General features: G+C 39.0%; 1 protein-coding gene across 1 annotated transcript; it reads right to left on the bottom strand.

The window, feature by feature from the left end:
- Nucleotides 1-627: 627 nt before the first annotated feature.
- On the bottom strand, nucleotides 628-6,250 carry pex10 (peroxisomal biogenesis factor 10). Its single transcript, XM_067591204.1, has 6 exons — nucleotides 5,742-6,250; nucleotides 5,140-5,220; nucleotides 4,633-5,045; nucleotides 2,988-3,160; nucleotides 1,776-1,911; nucleotides 628-1,110 (listed from the first exon to the last, which is right to left on the bottom strand). The coding sequence occupies exons 1-6, from the start codon at nucleotides 5,851-5,853 to the stop codon at nucleotides 1,042-1,044; spliced, it is 984 nt and encodes a 327-aa protein (XP_067447305.1). The 5' UTR covers nucleotides 5,854-6,250; the 3' UTR covers nucleotides 628-1,041.
- Nucleotides 6,251-15,783: the final 9,533 nt, after the last annotated feature.

Genomic DNA, 15,783 nt, shown 5'->3' with positions numbered 1-15,783 from the left:
TTGTGAACCTGTTTATTTTTGACATATTTTGACATATTTTGCTCAAGCACTCAAGATGTATTTGCTGTAGGTTTGGAAATCATTGATTAGATCTTCTTGTCCATCACGTAAATATGCTGATGAACATCCTAGTTTAATGATCATCTACAGTCAGTGAAGGTCAGAACATGGCATCTTGGGATTACAAGGTACAACTTGAAAACAGGACCTCTTATATGATGAGGGTTTTAGGGAGGTATACAAAGGTCTCCGGAGATATTTGGAACCTGACGCTGTTCAAGATCTAAAATAATAAGCCTGTCTAAATGTCCAGCACAGTCCTATGCAGGTTTGAAGATGAAGAGGAAGCCAGCAGGTCCTCGTTAGTGAGGACATTTCTGCTTTATGGTAGGAGACAGATGGAATTGAAACTGGGATTGGGAATTGCTCCACTTTACTATACTTTACTTATCTTCATATTTTTTTAATATAACAATGTATTTAATAATGGTGTGTAATGTATTGTGAGTGGCTTGTAGTGATGAACCTACAGAGACTCTGTAGCTCCCCTCGGTTTTACTGAACTTTATAGAGACTTTCAGCTCATTGTTTAGCTGTCCGGCTGCAACTTTACTGTTGTGGTCAGTGTTGTGTTCCCTGCTTGTTGTTTATTGTCAATCTTCCATTCATACAACAGGCTGTTAATGACAGAAAACAACAGTAATCTGTAAATGTTACGACTGAGGCCTTGTTGTCCTTGTTCACATTTATTTATTAACATATGTTAAAGTTATGATTAAATCAACAGAATTGCAGTATTTGTGATTGGACTGATACAATCCAAAATAAAGATCTAGATTAACAACTTCCCCTAAAAAAGGCAGAGTAATCTCTTTAAAGAAAGAATCATAAGCACACTTAAAGAAGCTACAGTATGTTTTCACAAAGTTCAGTGGGACTGCTGGAAAATACTGTTAATGTCTTCTCATGTTCCTGAGGGCAGCCTGCCTGCATGTGTATTCAAATGCACTATAGTCCAGCAGCAGTGTGCGCTCTGAGGTTTTAGCTGTAGTTTCTCAGGTACACTAGTCTGTGAGGCTGGAACTTCTCCCGACACAGGGGGCACTCTGCCTGTAGGAAGTAAAACGCAAACACACATGACAATCTTACAATTACATTCAGAAAAGGTAGTTGTGGACACATTCAAGCTTGTACACCCTTAAAAGGCGGATTCACAATAATTCAAGTGTGTCTTAAAACAGCAGTCAGTCGGACAGTGTTTCCCTGTTGAGCTGTGGTGGAAGTATAGTAACAAAAAGAGGGACTTTGGCACTAAAAAGACTAACGTTGAAAGATATCTACTTGATTTGACTCATTTGGACGCTGAAGCTTCATATTAGTGTCAGATAAACTTTTAAATACATTTTTGTACAGACCACTTATATTGTAAGTACATTATGAAGAGATCTTCTAATGGTCAGTATGAGCAGGAGGAATGATTACAATAAAAACCTATTTCAATGTTCATTTGGGCTCCTGACTGTTGCTAATTAGTTGTTCTTCAACTAATTGTGCTGAGCTGAGTGTTTTCTAACAGGCACACACTGCTTTAACATCTACAGAATGTCATGTGGTACTAACATTAAGAAACAGAAATGCCCAAAACCTAATGATTTCAAAATAAATCTGACACAATGAGGATTTTTTTTATCTCTAAATGAGCCCGGTATTGTCTTTCATTCCCAACAATGAATCCAATGGTTCAGTTTTAGAGACAGTCATGATGTGAGCCTGACCTTGGTGTTGCACCACTCTGTGATGCACTCCCAGCAGAAGAGGTGTCCACAGGGAGTGGAGGTGGAGTGTCTCCTCTCCTCCAGACAGAGGATACAGCGGGCAGCTCTGGACCCTGAACTCTGTATGTGCTGAGGACTGAACACAGACACAGTTCAAAGAGTTTATGTAGGTCTTTTACTGCAATGCTTTAATAAAAACTACGGTACTTTTTGCACTGGCCAGGATGCTTCTGGAAAGACAGTGGAGAGTGGAAATCTTGACCGTGAACAATCAGGGTTAAAATTTACTTCACAGCTGACTAACCAAAAGAAATTATCTGATGATAATGTTTTTTATTGACTTCTATCAGTTAGTTTGTTGGTGCTGCAAGTATCTATTAATGTCTACACTGATCTCTGAAAACTTTAAAGCTGTTTGTTTTATTCTATACGCTCAGTTCTCAAAGTTTGTGAAGAGTTCATTCTGCTGACTACTTTTAATAAAATACTTTTGTTGGATCATAGTGTTTGTGTTTTATTGCTGTTTAAATGTAGACTACTAATGAGTGTCTTAAAGTCTGTTTATAATGCGTGAGTCAGTGTCAATTAGCACTGAAAGTGTTTGGTTAGTCCAGTTTAACCTGCTGGAGTTTCTGAAGGCTCGTATAAAGTGTTTTTCTGCCATGGAGGAAATAAATCCCTGACTCATGAAAACAAGTCCAAGTATCTTCTGACGTCTCTACTGCAGAAACAGAGTATGTGAAGCTGCCAGATGTCACTGTCACAGATGATGAGGAGCTCAAAAACACAACCAGGCAGTCATATAAATGCTAACTGCTGGAGAAAATCATTTTTGACCACTTCCAGGGAAAACATATCCCAGATTTTTTGTTAAATGTATTGTCCAACTAATAATTGATTGCATGCTTAGTATTTTACAGCAAATCTGATCACGTTTTGGGTCAAATTTATCCAGAAATAGAGCAAATTCTAAAGGGTTCACAAACTTTCAAGCAGCACTGTATTTTAGGCTTTGATACACACAAACATAATACTCGTTAGTACATCAGTTCATCGTTGCTTTGGTGTTTTCAGTGGGATTTGTTGACAAGGAGATGATCCCATTTCCACCTGGTATTAACACATCATCTGTATCTGGATATTTGATCTGGATACTGTGATGAGGTCTCAGTCAGGAGTAGAGTGGAGGTGTTCCTGATCATGATCGTGTACCTGGCTGTGAGGTTCCTGTAGGTCTTCCACTCCTGCCTTGCTCTCTGTCTCTGTCTGAAGTTGTTGAGCTGCAGACACACAGTGATGAGTAGCTGGAGGAAGGACACGATTCCCAGCAGCCTGTAGCTGCTCCTGATGGTCCCGTCATCACTCCCCACCCCCGACACACGCAGCTACACACACACACACACACACACACACACACACACACACACACACATTTAAAATCAGTGTAGACATTCCTGCTGGAATAAATCAGTGGTTAAACTCAAATGTATCTACAATTCTGCACTAAATTAACAGAAACAACGGTCTTGTAGTCTCTCTCAGGATTGCACTTGACCTATCTGAACTACCAGTCTCTAGGAATGTAAGTAGAAAGCAACAATGATGCATATAACCCAGAAACATAAATATAACGTGGCCACAGTTCCCAGATAACAACCAATGCATATATTTTGAGACGATTTGCACGAAAATCGAAGGATTCCTGACAAAGACAGTGACGAGATGGGCAGCAAAATCTCTTCAGACTAGTGAATCATTACTGCATATCCCATCCGTACCCTGCCTGCTCAACAAATGGTGATCTAACTTCCTTCTGGCAGTAGTTGGAAATATGTCAAACAATGTCAAAAAGATGGAGACAACAAAACAGCTTTTATAACGATGTTTGGGAAATCTGTGAGTCTACTTTAAAATGTAAGGGTTAGTGTACTAATGATTTTTCTGTTAATGGTGCATCCCTACACCTAATAATATCTTTTCCCTTATCTCTATGATGGCTCTCAGTGTTGTATGGATGTATACACAGTGGTGGACACAATACTATGAACACCTGTACAATATAATGCAATCCAGTCCAAGTGGAAAGTTTGGTATACTCGAAAAAGTCAGTATGCACACTAAAAAATGTAAAGTTTCTGAGTGTGCTGCTGATGTTCACTATTATCCAACCATGCAATGCACAAAGCAAAATTGGAGGAGATTGACTGACTTACATCAGCATGCTAACATGTTTCTGGTGACAATGCTAACATGCTAACGTTTAGCAGGTAAAATTAACCATGTTCTCCATATTCCTGCTAATTAGCACTAAACACACAGATATTTGGTCATGTGCGTGAACCAAATTTCATGGCAGTCCATCCAATAGTGTTTGAGATATTTTATTTCTTTATTTTTATAGAAAGTCTTGTCCAGCAGAAAGACCTGTGCTCCCTCTGGAAGAGACGTGTGGTCCAGGAAGTAGACAGTATCATTAGTCAATATGACCGTGTTCTTTCTGGTGAATTCTCTTTAATGCCTTCAGGCCGGTGCTGTCATGTGTCCTCTAGGAAAACTAACTGTTATTCAAATTCTTTCATTCCTTCTGCTATCAGGCTGCTAAACGCTGACAGCAGTAAGTGAAATGTGGATCAGTCTCTGTAAATGTGTAAACTGTAAACTGCACCACTTGTTGACCTGTCCGACCAAAAGTTCAAAACCTAAACATGCCATTTTGATATAAGACATAATTTTTATATTTGAGAACCTGCAACCACAGAATGTTGAACATTTTCTTTGATAAGTGAACTAACCAAATTTTAAATTATTGAAATATGTAGATAGAAAGATATATATTAAATGTGTAAAAATCACCTACATAGCTGATACCGGCCGCCCTCTTGGACAGGTGATAGAAGGAGCCGCTGATGTAGAACAGAGCCACGTGGAGTCGGTGCAGGAGGGTCAGGCTCTGCTGGAGGACAAACACAGCCGGCAGGTACGCCCTCCTCTGGGGCTCCGACAACAGCCCCACTGCCTTCTGCATCCATCTCCTCAGCCACGACTCCAGGCTCCATGACCCTGACACTGCCTGTTGCCGTCTGACGCAGCTGCGGTGCTCCTGTCCGCCCTCCAGCTCGTTCTCCAGACAAACCAGGACCTTGTCCAGCAGGTAAGGCAGGAAGGCATGGCAGAGGACAAAGAGGCCTCGTCTGACCCGGGAGGGGATACGACGTTGACTGGTGTCCACCTGGACGATGTTTACATACTCCTCACCCAGAGTTTGGTAACCTGAGGAGGACAACAACACAAATCAAGATGTGCAAACAAGATGAAAAGTTAAACATACATGAAGTTACATTTCATGTTGGTTTGGTCAGTCTACCTGAGAATGTGGTTAAACCATAGTATGTTAGGTCTGACAGCAGCTCGATCTCTTTCCTCCAGTCCAGCCATCTTTTAGATCCTACAGGAAAGAAAAAAAAGTTCAACAAACTTGCTTTTATTAGTTTGACATACGAAGGAGCTTTTATTTCAATGACAACCAACTTATCTAATGCTTAAAAGTGTGGCTTGTCTCCGGCCTCAGGGCCAGCACTGGTGAATGAGGCCAAGAAGACGAGTGTGAGATTTATGCTTTATCAGAAATGTTTCCAAACAGTATTTTTCGTTTTTACGAGAGGAAGGTCTTCAAGGATGAAGAGTAAATTGCTGGTTTGGCAAATGTGCGTCTGGTTAATCGCCAAACCTCCGTTAAACAGCAGCATAGCCGCTTCCCGGAAACCAAACAGTACGCCCGGTGTTTTCTAGTTCAGCAGCCGAGGAGCTGGAGACGGTCCCAATAATGTTTTATGATTAATGACTGAATAAAATGCGTCAAGAGTTCTGCACATATCCAGACTAGGAAAACAGACTGCACCTAGAGCTAACGCTACATGCTAAAGTGAAGTTAAAGAAGCCAAGTGTGTTAATTCTGAACAAACTTACCAGCAAGCGTCTGAAAAGCTTCGTTGGCGTTGTTTCTCAGGTATGTTTGGTAATATTCGTCCTTTTGACTGGACCGAATCAACTGGGACTGGTTTGCAGGAGCAAGGGGCATTGTAAGCTAACATGAGAGAGCAGACCGAGATATACAGTTCATGATGACATATTTATGTCCACTGCCCGGAGGTTTTCTGATAAATACGCCTTTGAGAAGAAATCTGCATCCACGCAGCAGTCAATTCAATTAAGAACTTCACGTGTAGCCTACAAGGTGCTAACGCTAAATGCTTAGTCAGATAACTTAGCATTCAATAAGCCGCGGAGCTGTGAAACATAACCAGAGAAACAGCAACAGTAGCGACGAGGCAACTGCGAGATGTTACCCTGAGTCCTTGTATCGTTTACAGTCAGAATATACACTCATATTCCCTGGTAGTGGTCAGTTGTGTTCTGGCTTCACGGAGTTATAGCCAGGAAACACTAAGACATGGGAAGTTGATGCTCTGTCAACAAACGTCACAGACTGTTACTCGAGGTCAGGATGTCACAGCGCCGCTTGCTGGCAGATGGAGGCATTACATAAATATAAAGTCAGAGGTTTTTTTCTTCTAAGCAAAGTTAAGCCCAACCAAAGGTGAATTTTCAGGTGCTTGTTCTTTACTTGAGTATTTCCATGTGATGCTACTTTATACTTCCACTCCACTACATTTCAGAGGGAAATATTGTACTTTCTACTCCACTACATTTATTTGACAGCTTTAGTTACTTTTCACATGAAGATTTGACACAATGGATAATATAACAAGCTTTTGAATTACACCACATTGTTAAAGATGAAACCAGTGGTTTCCAACCTTTTTGGCTTTTGATGTCTTACAAAAAGCAGTGTGTAGTCGGGGTCACATTTCACATGTTTATGAGTTGTTAACAGCTCCACCAAATAGTGATTTTTCCCTCTAAACTTCTCACATGCTTTCATTTCAATAAATGTTCAAATTATCCAATATTTCAGCAAAAATCAAAGATTAGAGAAAAAGTCCAAAAACTGAAAACAGATTTGTGTATCAGAACTTTGTTTTTTCTTCTTTCCTCTCCCATTAATCATCTCACCACCCCTCAGATTTATCTGTTGACCCTTTGGAGGGGCCCGACCCCTAGGTTGGGAACCACTAGACTAAACTAGCTAACTGTATATAAAGTAGTGTAAACTAGCTCCACCTCCAGCAGCTACAACAGTAACATGCTGCTCTAACACTGATGCTTCACTATTAATAATCTAATGATGTCATATATAATAATATATCAGTCAGAGGGACCAAACCACTACTTTTACTACTCAAGCTGATGAACTTTTCAAGCTTATGTACTTTTACTTAATTAGGATTTTTTTTGTTTACTTGTAATGGAGTATTTTTACATTGCTGTTTTGGTACTTTTACTGAAATAAAGGATCTGAATACTTCTTCCATGACTGAGCCCTGCTCAACAATATATGCAAACAGTTATTTCCCATGACAACGCAAACTGACAAATCTGACAAATCTCTGCTGTTCCTTCAACAATGCTTTTACGTGGCCTATTTTTTTGGTATCATTCACTATAAGGATAGGATGCATGTACAAAAAACCAAATAATATTATTTTGCATCACGTACAATTAGTTTCTAAATTTACCAAGCAGAGCAGGCATAATCAATATGACACTGTATCAATGATGACACAAGATGTTTCCTAACAGACAAGCCAGAAGCCTTGTTCTTTGAAACTGGGACTGGGGTGTGCCGGCACACTTTGATCATGTTGTAGCAACAGCAGAATCACAGGACAGTGACTCATCCAACATTACTCCATGTGTCCAAGATACAATTTCACTGTTTCATTGTTCTTGACAACTTCTTGTTAGTTGCAAACAGGATGAACTCAGTTTTACCCAAAAATATTTTGAAAGCATGATATCTATGAGCCACATTCTAATTGATTATTAGTGATCGGAATCTCACTGACATCATTCCCAGATACTCACATTATTTATATGTAGTATATATAATAAATAGAACAGGCCTATTTTAGCATCTCCCTAAAGTAGAACCACAAGGCTCTATTTTACTGTTTATTCAAAATATATCTTTGTTTTGTACGTGCCTCTATTGATACGTCTGTGATCAATTCATTTTGGCTGATTGGGCTGTAGTCAATATGTTGTAAAATGTTTTGTCCCTCTTGCAGGTAATACAACAATACTACCTGATAAATTACAAGAAAATATCATAAAATCAGAACAATATTATGAAACATACTATGACTCCTATAACATTATCCAACTCACAATAATAAAGAAAAGTGATCTAAATCGTCGCAGCAAAACCAGAGATATCATCTTTTTCATCTTCTTCCTTGTTAAAACCTTGTGCCTACATTACTCACAATGCAGTTCAGATCAATACACTCGACTGTACATGATTCAAGCATGTTATGGTAGCAGCGGCTAATGTAGCCTGGAGCAGCTAGCCTCAAGAGAGAGCCACAGAAGGCTTCATACAACTTTTTTCAACACCTGGAAACATGCATGATGGATAAAATCGGCAGAGTTCCTCTTTACAATGTGAAGGTAATACAACAATTCAATCTGATAAATGACCAGAAAATATCCTATCATCAAACCAATATTATGAAACAAATAAATTAAGTTATATATCTTTTATTGCATTTACTGTAGTGTTGTGATTGTTGCTACAAACACTGCTGCAATATCAAATATTGTTACACTATTAAGTTTTCACTTTTTGTCAATGTTAATGTGACCCACTGTACAAGTTGCCACACTGGCATTCTTCTGCCTGTATAAGCAGGTTAAGTACATTCATTCATTCATTCATTCATTCATTCATTCAAAGCTCAGACAGCTCTGCTGTGATCTGCCTGAAAAGCTGCAGAACCAGTTTCTTTGTCTCCTCAGTGCTGCTTCGTGAGCCAGCTAGGTGTACTATAACCGCTACGGAGAACATCCCACTCCTTTCCTTTTACTGCGTCTTTCCTCAGCACTTGTATCAACCCTTGGACAGTCTTCCCCACCATCCTGCAAACCAGGAAGTTGAACTTTGCTCTCAGAGTGAGGGGAGGAGCTGGAGCTTTCTTATCCCTCCTCCCTATAACTTAGTAGCAACTTGTAACTTGTTGTAGATGGAAGGTAGAAGGTGTGGGAAGCACTTTGCCGCTTGGACCAAACCACTAACGAGCACACAGGGAGAGTCTGGGATTTCGACAGGTAAGACACAAACTGACTAGCTGTATTGCTTTACCTGCGGTTTTCAGACGTTTAACATCAAACTGCAGTATGTTTTGGTTCAGTTGGCTTTAAGGTATCAGCCCTTTGGAAGGCTGATAACAACTTTTTGGTGATCACAGCTTTACTTTATGACCAATGTGTATATTTGACTATTATGTGCCCAGCATGTCCTCCTGAAGTGGATTCTGAGTAGGCCAGGGAGCAGTAAAACTTTCTCTGACACAGAATAAGCATGATTCAGTTCAGTGGAGGTTTTTCTGTTCAATTAGTGAATTCTTGTTTAAGAACTCGTGTTCACCTCTGAGTGGAGCAGATCTGATTTGTTGAGGTAGATGTAACCTAGGATGATGATAGCAGAAACATCACCATGCATACTTGTATAGAGTGTCATTTTAGTGTGAAATTAGTGTTCTGCTTTCAATACACAATAGGTGTGTTACTGTGCTTTGGCATCATTCCAGTCTTATCAGGACAGTGTTATGATGAATATCTTATCTGTGTAGATATATCAAAGGCTGATATACTTAAAATTAGATCATTTCTGTGCAGTCATAATAAAATAAATGCTGTATGTTTCCCTTATAAATGTATTCATCCAGCTTGTTAAACAACATTTAGAAGCTAAAACCTCCCACTGATACACACAATCATGATGATAACATAATTATTGTAAACATAATACATTTTTGTATGAAATACAAAGTAACAGTAGTGTATACAGTAGCGTGCGTTACTGTGCGTGGGTGGCAGGTTGTTGTCTGTAAAGGGACATCCTGAAAGTACCTCCCACACACACACTCAGACAAAAACACAAACACTCACACACACACAGAAGTGGAAGGAAGCAGGGGGATTGAGGCGACACCTGCTGAGGAGACAGAGGGCAAGTTATTTCCGTAATGACCTCAGACCACATCTGTTTCAGCTGCAGCATGAAGCACATCATGTTTGGGATTCACTCTGAACCACACACACATTCATACTCACACTTTCATCATGCAAACACAAAGAGCGTGCCATATTCTACGCTGAATAAGAATATAAATGCAACACTTCTGACACCCCGCCAGGTTTCAAGGATGCCTAGGTGATCAGTGGTTATTTGACACAAACGGGTTTCCGGTTGTCCTTGTTGGTATCAGACGGGGTTCATGAGATTATTTCAGAGATCTTATGGGTCCTTGAGGAATTCATCAAAGGTCCTTCAGTTGATTTCACAGATGCTTGAGAGGTGCCAGAATGTTCATTTGCAAAATAAGGAGTTTAACTAACAATAACAATACTGTGACATATATTTGTGTTGAACTGTTTTAATGACTCTTGTCTGTGAGGAGCAGCCACAGGACTTCGTAGGAATGAGGTCAGGGTGGATGAATGGGTTGACAGCTGTTTGTTTCCAACTTTAATCTCCTTTAACCATGGCCATGATCATTCCATAACCTTCTCCAAGTAATTTTTAAAAACTTACTTACTCAAATTTGTTTTTTTTATGCCTTAACCTAAGAAAACCTTAATCATACCAGCATCAGATCAGACAACGCTCATATGAATTGTTTTCAGTTTTTGGACTTTTTCTCTAATCTTTGATTTGATGATGAATTATTGGTTCACTTGAACATTTATAGAAATGAAAGCATGTGAGAAGTTTAGAGGGAAAAATCACTATTTGGTGGAGCTGTTAACAACTCATAGACATGTGAAATGTGATGTCAAAAGCCAGAAAGGTTGGAAACCACTGGTTTCATCTTTAACAATGTGTTGTACTTGAGTAAATGTACTTAGTTTCTTTCTGCTACTGACATTCAGCCAGTAAAATCCAGATAAAAGAAGTTCTGAGTTGATAAAAAGTTAATGAGTTGCCTTCGATTACTGCATACACTCACAGCAAACACACCTTTATTGCCGGAGGTTGTTTATGCAGTCTGAAAAGGAAGACGATAGACACCAGGGCTGAAAAAAAGTATTCCACAGTCTCTGCATGTTTTGGGGGTAAAAATGTTTAATCTAGTTTTAATACCAGTTAATACTCTACTAAAAAGCAGCTAGAATTTACCATTAGTCATACAGTGAGGCAGTAAAGCCCAGAGCTCTAGTGATAAGATAAATACTTCACCACTAGCTGTATTATAGTATTTATTGTAAAGTATCAGGTCTTTTTCGATTAGTGCATTAACAATACAGAGATTCAAACAGCACAATAGCTCAGAAAGCACAAAAACTAATAATTTATTCTGAATGTGTATTAACAGGTATAAAATCTTTTGCCTCTAGAAGTGGTTGAGCAACATGTTGTACAAACAAGTTAATTGGAATCATACTGAGACCTTAAATGTTTCCAGTATATGTGTTAGAGTTAGGAGGCAGACACATGAGGTGAAATAACTAGTTTAAAGAATGCTGTTTAAATGCATTTGTCCCAACTTGACTAATTTATGTTCCCTGTAAACCTAATTTCCTCGACTGCAGCACCTGGTGGAAGGTTTTGAGGGGTGCTTCTCACTAGGAAAGTCGTATATTACATAATCCAGATAGTACATATATTCACAGTAAGTCTCATTTAGCTTTTAGCTGACTGTACTTTAGGCGGGTTTAGTGACTTTAAAGAATGAGAGCAGCCTTGCCATGTTCTCCACACAGACTGTATGAAGTCAGGGAATAAAACAAACAGAGGTTTGTTTGGTGCAGATAGGACTATGCACACTCAATGTGACTGTATGAACTGCATGCCATAAGAACTTTTAAGAGAAAACACCACAAATAGATTATTAATCATTCAATTAAGAATCATAATTTATCTGAAAATTTTTATTTTTATCCGGCCCTAAGCATAGATGTGCAGGGTCATGTTTGGGTACTTGGTGCACATAATGTAGCTTAAAACTTAAAAAATATTCAGTGTTTATCTGTTGATTTTTTTGGTGAACTGTTTTGAATATTTTATGATGTTATGTGAGCAAATACAATATCAAAATGAAAGGAATAGATAAACATTCTGGGAAATACACTTGTTTGCTTTCTTTCATCGAGTGAGATTAGACGATGAATGTCAGCCTCATGTCTGTGTGTTCAGTACAGAGATGGAGTCAGGTGTGAGGTGGTTAGCCTAGCATAGCATAAAGAATAGAAACGGGGAAACACCTGGCCTAAAATTAGAAAATTCACTTATCAACACCTCTAAAGCTCACTGGTTAACATGTTGTATCATGTTTGTTTAATCAATACACAAACAGAAATGTAAAAAATGTCAGCTTGTGGTTTTAGGGGGAGTTAAGTGCTAGAGCTATGTCTTGACAAACAACAGTTTATCCATCCATCCAGCACTTCTGTATAGCGTTGTAGCGGGTTTGTGAGGACTCCAGCTCTGTACTTACATCTCACTCTGGGAAAGAAAGTGATCAAGGTATTTTCCAAAATGTTAAACTTTTCCTTTAACTCATCCTCCGGTGTGACTGCACATTCAAAATGTATTTTTCTACAGAAGACTTATGATGTTTACTGTCATCAGCTAAACATTCAGAATGATTAACATAACTAGATGACTTGTTGTTCTGCCAGCTCATTGGTGAAATAACAAGTGGCAGCATGTGTGTGTGTAAGTATGGAGCAGAGACACAACCCAGCAGCCATTACATTAGAAAATCAATCGTATCTTAAACACTGATCAGAGGGAATAGCAATTAACGTGAGTGGAGTGTGTAATTACTGCTGCAGCACATCTAGATGAGAGTGGCAGCAGGTTCAAACACGACAAAATTACATTTACATTCTTAGATGTGGAGACCACACACAAGTTCTTCCTTTGAATATGTCATGGAGGGAATATTTTGCAAAACAACAAACAAAAGAAAAAGAAAACTCCAATATCCATGTGTCTTTGTAAGTTTGGAACACACGTTCTGACCTTTTCCGAGTTGCAATTTATTCCCCTCTTGCACCAAATAACGTCCTACTTTTCATGTGTATCTGGTTGTGACTGTGGTCTGGTTGACCATATAGAAAGGTAAATCATATCTGACTTGGAAATGAGTCAAATTCCAAGTCAAATAACTGTTGGTGGAGTAAAGCCTTTGGTCTCTGGAGAATCACGGTAGCTTTGCTGAGCAATATATGCTTCTCATGTTCATTTTGGCACCTGATTTTGATTCAGCTTTAGGTTTGGTCTTTTGACAAAAATGTGTGTTATGAGTCAAATCAAGTAGCTATCTATACTTCCACCTGCAGCTCAACAGGGAAACACTGTCTGAGGAAACACAAAGAGGGAATTTGATGCTAAAAAGACTGTAAATGTGTCAGATATCCACTTGATATGACTAACTCAGACTGATGAAGCCTCATATAAGCTTCACATCAACTTTTAAATGTATTTTTGCACAAAGCGACAGTGCGGACACACTGTGGATTTTGGCCCCCACCACTTACATTGAAAGCCTTGTCCGGCGAAGGACAGAGAGGAGGGGGTGTGGCCATGTACGTGCTCAAAGCTTGCAGGCCAAGAGAAGAACTGAATCTGAAAAAGATGAATTGGAATGTATCTGGCTACAGCTCCATCCACCCAGACTCAGTTCTATATCTACGTTGGTTTTGGGGACACTTTACCATCCGCCAAGGCCAAATGAGAAAGCACTGACGCAGATGACAGTGGACTTATATGATCAGATCGGTTTCCCCTCAAATGGGTATTGTGCTCTGTGGAAATTTTAACCCTCTGCCATTTAAGATGCTGAAAAACTTCCACCCAGATATGAAGTAGGTGGTTAAAGGAAAACAATCCTGCACTTGATCATAACTAACCTCCACAGTTTTTATAAGCCCCCCACTGCTCTGTCCACACTTGGCTCCAGTGACCACAAATATCTGATGCTCTCCTCCAGTAGTAAATCAGGGGTGAGAACGGATATGAAATGGAAAGTTGGGAGACTTAATTGCCTGTAACGAGGCAATTAAATAATACATTATTAATTCACCTACACAAGCACATTTGAAGGGGATCTTTTAATAGTCGTTACAAATAGGAGGAATGATTACAGCGAAGAAAACCTCTTTCAGTGTTCATATGGGCATCTGACTGTTGTTTTAGGACTCACTTGAAAAACGGTGAACCTGTCCTTTAATAAGAAGCAATGTCTGCTTGTGTCACAGGACGCAGACTGAGCAGGTCAAGTTGCAAGCAGTTCAATTGAAGAAATCTTTCCCTCTCAGACTGTTTCATTTAAATAATTTTAAGGTACTAAAACTTTACAATATATTAAAAATGAAGGTTTGACCTTGTAAATAACTGTTTGACAAGCCAAGTTCTACTTACAACATATTTCTGTTTTCTTTCTAATTTATGCTTTCTTTATTTTTGCTTGTCAACAAAAACATGTCAGTCTAGTTTTTGTCAGTAAGATGTTGTGTCTCTCCTTTTTTTATATCTTCTGAACATTAGGCTACAGCTGTCACCATCTTTGACTACAGTTACAGGTGTTGCTCTGGCATATAAACTGTTTATTTGTTTATGCCAGACTGTAACACAATAGACTCTCTGTTGGTTTTGTCTACTTGACATTATTGGCAGCCACTTGTGCGCTCCACTGCAGAGCAGCAAATCATTAAGAAACTGGATTCACTTACTTGCTCCTTAAAATATTAATGATATCCTTAATACTGCTCATTTGTACCATTGGCCTATAAACACAAAAGATTGCCTAGTTACAGTAATGTAGAACTGATGATGTCAGCGTTAGCATACCTTTTTATGAATGTCGGTGTGTTTCCTGGGGCAGATGGGCAGAAACATATAGTTGCTAAGTATTGCAAGAGGTCAAGCAGCTATATCAACTGAAGAAGAAGAGATCATTTTAGGTACAGTATGTTAAACTTTGTGGGTGCTGTTTTACCATGAGCATGCAACGATTCTGCAGATACATGCATGCCATTGAATTGTCTATGCACATTATCATTTAATTTTTATTCATGAACAAAAAGTGTGATACATTTTGTCATAGTTTTTTATTTACTGTTTGTCTTTTTTTAGAAAAAAAAGATTTTTTGTCATAGATTTCATTGACAAAATTACACTGTATGAGGATATTTTAAGACTCTGACTTCACTGTCTGATAAATTTGTATAATTAACAGACATGTGATGATTCTTCTGGTAATTATATTCCTGTAGCAAATAACAGATCATCTCATGGCCATTGTCTTTGTTGGTTATTCATCATACAAAAGCCTGGAAGATGATGAGGCAATACTGGCAAAATCATCCACTCACTTCTGGCACAAATTGTGCGCATACATACAAAGCCCTAACATGCCCAATCAGTTTTTGCAATAGTTGGACGAAGCACTCAGCTTACCTCAATGGTTCTCACATGTTCACTCTTTTCACTGATGCAAATAATGCGTCACCTGACCTGCGAGATCTGGAGAGTTTGTATAACTGAAACATATTTCCTGCTTGATGAATAAGTAGAAATATTTTAAAATCAATTCATTGACACGCATATTTAATGACGTGATTGTACAATTGTGATACATAATAATAATGATAATGATAATACATGTGTCAATGTCAGTATTGATCTCAGTGATACCTCATTCAGAATGACACACTAACGTGGGTCAAACTCGCATCCGGGGTCTATCTGTATGGGTTGACATGCATCAGCTGACCCTCCTCCTGGCCAGGGTTGGATGGGGGTTGGACGCTGCCCGCTGTTGGTAAACAGGTGTTTCTACCAGGAGAAGAAGCATCATACACACGTCTATTGGCTGAA

The sequence above is a fragment of the Thunnus thynnus genome, chromosome 6 (assembly GCF_963924715.1).
Source record: "Thunnus thynnus chromosome 6, fThuThy2.1, whole genome shotgun sequence".
Classification (NCBI taxonomy): Eukaryota; Metazoa; Chordata; class Actinopteri; order Scombriformes; family Scombridae; genus Thunnus; species Thunnus thynnus.
This window is presented reverse-complemented; position numbering and strand designations above follow the sequence as displayed.